General features: G+C 35.9%; 2 protein-coding genes across 2 annotated transcripts in view; one reads left to right on the top strand and one right to left on the bottom strand.

The window, feature by feature from the left end:
• The window catches only part of LOC119840584 (histone-lysine N-methyltransferase 2C-like), a 38179-nt gene that overhangs the window by 13271 nt on the left and 20184 nt on the right, over positions 1–4724 (bottom strand). Inside the window, exons 35-37 of the mRNA XM_038367271.1 lie at positions 3039–3172; positions 1572–1739; positions 1084–1337 (exon numbers count right to left, since the gene is read on the bottom strand). Coding sequence (XP_038223199.1) covers positions 1084–1337; positions 1572–1739; positions 3039–3172 — 556 coding nt within the window. The remainder of the gene's footprint in view (positions 1–1083; positions 1338–1571; positions 1740–3038; positions 3173–4724) is intronic.
• Positions 114–3551, top strand: LOC119840357 (atrophin-1-like). Its single transcript, XM_038366940.1, has 5 exons — positions 114–218; positions 328–429; positions 1098–1281; positions 1503–1723; positions 3080–3551. The coding sequence occupies exons 1-5, from the start codon at positions 120–122 to the stop codon at positions 3176–3178; spliced, it is 705 nt and encodes a 234-aa protein (XP_038222868.1). The 5' UTR covers positions 114–119; the 3' UTR covers positions 3179–3551.

Genomic DNA, 4724 nt, shown 5'->3' with positions numbered 1-4724 from the left:
AACACACACACATCCTCACAAACTTTCGCATTTATAATATTAGTAGGATTAGCAGGATTAGTAGGATTTGGTATAGTATATAGTATTGAGCATTTTTTGTTTGTATGTTTCAGACTGCAATGCAAGCCATCAAAGCTGAGGTGAAACCTGAGACGGATGACAGTAAGCCTGAAGGCGAATGGCAGAGACCAGTATTTTCACAAATGTTTGGAGTACCGGTAATATTTACTTTACGTACTCATCGTGACTTCAATTTAAAATGTTACTTGATGATGTTAAAATGTGCTTGAAACATAGTCATTGATTGGATAAAATATTTTCTTTTAGCAACAACAACAACAACAACAAGTGGCGGGTGCGCGTGCGCAACTTCCACCTGGCGCGAGACCGCAACTGCAGTTCTCCTCGCATCATATGCACTTTGCTCAGGTATGTAATACACAAGAAGGTTTATGAGAACACAAAAGTAATCACACTATCCCACTAATATTATAAAGGTGAAAGTTTGTTTGTTTGGATGTTTGTCCACTGATCACGGTGAAACTACTGAATTTTGATGAAATTTTGTATACAGATAGGGTTTGAGCTGACTTGGGTGATAGATATCCGGGCGGAGCCGAGACGAGTGTCTAGTATTATATTAAAAAAAAATCTAATATTATGATTCTAATATATTATGGCATTGAAATGTTAAAAACATTGGCCTGATGCTCAGCTACAAACATAATTGTTCATGATATGAATTTTTTCAATGTTTTATATTATTAACTGAGAGTATCCATCTAATTTGTTCCTATAGAAGCGTGATCGAGCTAGACATTAACCCTTTATCAGAATATTTTGAAAAAAAGAAACAATCGACTTTAGAAAACAAAATATAAATAAAAAAGACAAGCGTAATTTAGAAGTATATCGGGTCTAACAAGAATAAAACCGTTATAATTGTATCATATATAAAAAAAATAAATAAAAATAAAATAAAAACTACAATTACTACAAATCTTTAAAAATCAACAAAATGTAACATGTGTGTGTCGACAACTAAATAAATAAACAGACATATAAATTTGAGAAACTATAAACGATGAAATATCCAGGGCAACTCGAGCGTGACGAGCGCGAACGCGGCGAGCATAGTGAGCGCGATGACGGCGCAGGTGCAGGCGGCGCTGGCGGCGGGCCGCTCCATCGCGCCCGGCACCAAGCTGCTCGGCGCGGACGGCGCCGTCGGCGTCGTGCGCCACGACCGCTCCGTGCTGCTCACCGCGCTGCCGCACTCCGGTTCGTGCGCTACTCGCTGCCTTACTCCCTCCCTGCTATACACCCTACAGCAGCTTCTATTTATCACATGAAAACATTCATACATTCAGGTCGTCTTATTTATAGTGGAAAAGAAGAAACGGTTTTGTTTTATGCCATGTGCAAATATACTCTATACCAAAGTTTATAAATAGATGGTATCTTTACATATAATTTTTTATATAAACATGGTATATCCACAGCAACGGCAGGCGTGGCCCGCGCGGCGCCGCCCCCGTACCCAGGCGTGCGCGCGTTGAGCGCGAGCGGGCCGGCTCCGCCCCCCGCGCAGCACGCCGCTCACCACGCGCCGCAGCACCAGCAACATCAGCAGCATCAACAGCACCAGCAGCACCAACAACACCAACAGCACCAGCAACATCAGCCACACCACCAGCCGCCGCCGCCGCCTTACCCGCAGCAGGTATGCGTTGTACGCACTATATGATTGTTAGTTAGTATTTAAAGAGGTTCCATGTATATGAAATTGCGTATACGCATTTCTTCATATGAATGCTTATAATAGTTATTTTTTGCTGACTAAACTTGACAATTATTATAAGTTGCTTTGATACTTACTTCAGTGTGAAAAGTAAAAAAATACGGCAAATATTTATTACCTTGTGTGTGATTCAGCAATTTTTGTTGAAAATGGAAAATGTTTTTTTGTCCTACTAAAATCTTTTATTTGAAGTGGGTTAAATAAAAAAACATGAATGAAGGATGTAAAACTTCATCGATTTTTATATACATGGAAAATCTAATTATAACCAAGTAAAAATTTTGCTATTGACTAATGTTATTATTAAGGAATAATAATTATTGTAAAAGTAAAAATGTTATGAAAATCGTGCATGTAGTATTTGAAATTTGAAAGTTTAAATGTTTAGAATTGAATTTATTTTTGTAATTATTTAAAAACAAATTCATATGCTTTAATTGTATGGCTGTGTAACGGTGACCTACATGTTAAACAAAATACTTGATTTTATTTATTTCATTTTTATCTTAAATGTCTTATATCATATATTAATAAATTTTTGTCCTAATTTTTCAAATTGAAATTTCGATTTTTTATCCCGTGTCAGTGTAAGTCACTGTATTTTTTTAAATCGCTTATATTCGGTCGCCTTGCAGTTACATATTTTCATGTTGAGCGATAATTTATCCAGAGCAATATTAATTTGAATGTGCTTTGGTGGAGGTACGATGTATTATGTACGTAAGTTGGATATGAAAATTAAGCTTCAGTTATATCGGCGAAGTTAAACTAATATTGCATGGGTACATCTGCACTCCTCCATAATAAATATAATATCATATATATGAAGGAGAACTTTTTGTATCTACTGTTTTGTCTGTTCATCAAACTGTTTTATATCTTATTAGTTTTATTTAAAATAGTTTATAAAGTAATTTGTGAGGAGTGCGGTTGGATGTTATATTGTTAGATTACGACACTATATCAAGTTAGTGGTTGGATTGTCAATTTCGAATACTTTATATTCGAGAATTCGAGAGAAAGAGTAATTGAAAGTATTTCAAATTTTAATAAGTAGACCATATTTCAATTTTAAGATTTATGAGACAACTATTTAACAATCTGTTATTTTATTCTGAGCATCTTATGGATAATATATGATTTTCAAATTGAAATTTCGGGCATAAATACACAGCCATAACTTGTTCCAAAACCACTATGAGCATATGGTGTCGTAGTCCAGACGGTTAGGCGATACATGCGTGTTGTTTGCATGTCGGTGATTGGTTGTGGCGTCAGATGGCGTATGAGATGTGCGAGGCGTGGCCCGACTGGCTGCCGCGCCGCCCGCTGCTGCTGCAGGTCAGCCCTCGCCCACACCCACAACCCCCCCTATAGACCTCGCTCTGTACACTCTACACCACACCTGATACACTATACCTACCACTTTATTGTACACTTTAATTGATTAAAGTTATATGAGATTCCTCAGAAGTCACTCAGTCTTCTGGTCACATATAATTAAGTACTTGACTCATATTTACGATTTTCAAATTGACATCACTACAACCCTTTTTACGTCACATTGTCTACTCTGTAAGTGGTAATCACTTATAGACAACTCACTATAATTGATGATACATTAATTTGACCTAATTTTCACTCGATAGAGATTATATGTAGTTTAAATCAACTCACGACACTCCTACAGACCTGTATCTGTCGATTCCGTTCATGTGTTTGGAATACATGTATGACGACCGGTAAACACTGATAAGGCAATTACTTGACTAACCTTTTTTATTCAATGATCAGTAATTTATGTCACTGTATTATCTTTTTATAGAACACCTTAAAAAAAGTAACACTTAATAAACATCACATCTTTTAAAGATTTTTGAATGTTATTCTTTACTATCAAAAATACTTATTACACAATCGTTCAAACGAAAAAACACGTAGAATCCTCTGCACTTTTAGTAAGATTACTCCTATACTTTTCCCTCCTTACTTCCTACTTAGAGGGCCTTGACACTGCTAAATATTCTCTAGTGCTTTTTCTGAGCTTTTCCGCACGCAAGCTTACTACTAACCATTGTACCTTTTCAGCATCTTCCCCTAAAACTACACTAACTTGCTCTTAAACTACTAATTAATTATTAACACAAAAATCGAATAATCCGGTGGCACGTAAACAATACAAATCATTGTTTCACATGTACAATGTGAGCGCGCGGTGGTGGAAATACAAATAACTTTGATAGTTTTAGAATACACCATTATAATATTTGCAGGGAAACACATTTATTTCGTTTCAATTACAGATATCGTGTACTTTAATTTAGATTTTGCCTTATTTAGTAAACAATTTCCACGGTTTATTATACCAATTAGAACTGACGGTCTTATGCTCCTGCTACTATGACAAATTTTTACAATTTATAATATTAATAATTGATTTGCTCTAGAAAAATTATTTTTTGTTGGCACTATGTATTAGTTTCACTTTATTAGAAGTATTAGTTTATACTAAATATTCTAAATAAATGTCGTATTTGAATGTTCGCAATTTTGCACCAAATTTAGCAAATGTAGTTACAACATTGTATTAGTAGTATTGAATGTTTTTTACATTGCGAACCACGAATGTAATGTTTACTATCGAACCTCAAGCAGACTGAAAGATAGCTTATTAAATTACGAGAAATTGTAGAATATTATTTACGTTGTTTGAAAATTTAAGGCTTTAAAAAAAATAAAAAAAAAAAAAATCCCGCGTTAATATATGACGATAGAGACGGTCGTCAAATGTATGGCGGTCGCCGCCGTCCGAGAAGCCATATGAAAGCAAACATTTAACCATCAGAACGTAAATCAGGAGCAACCGTTGCTTCTGGAGGAGCTGTTGGAGCAGGAGAAGCGCGAGCAGGAGCGGGAGGGGGGG

The sequence above is a fragment of the Zerene cesonia genome, chromosome 6 (genome assembly GCF_012273895.1).
Source record: "Zerene cesonia ecotype Mississippi chromosome 6, Zerene_cesonia_1.1, whole genome shotgun sequence".
Classification (NCBI taxonomy): domain Eukaryota; kingdom Metazoa; phylum Arthropoda; class Insecta; order Lepidoptera; family Pieridae; genus Zerene; species Zerene cesonia.
Note: the sequence above shows the minus strand (reverse complement) of the source record. Positions and strands in the feature narration are given on the sequence as shown.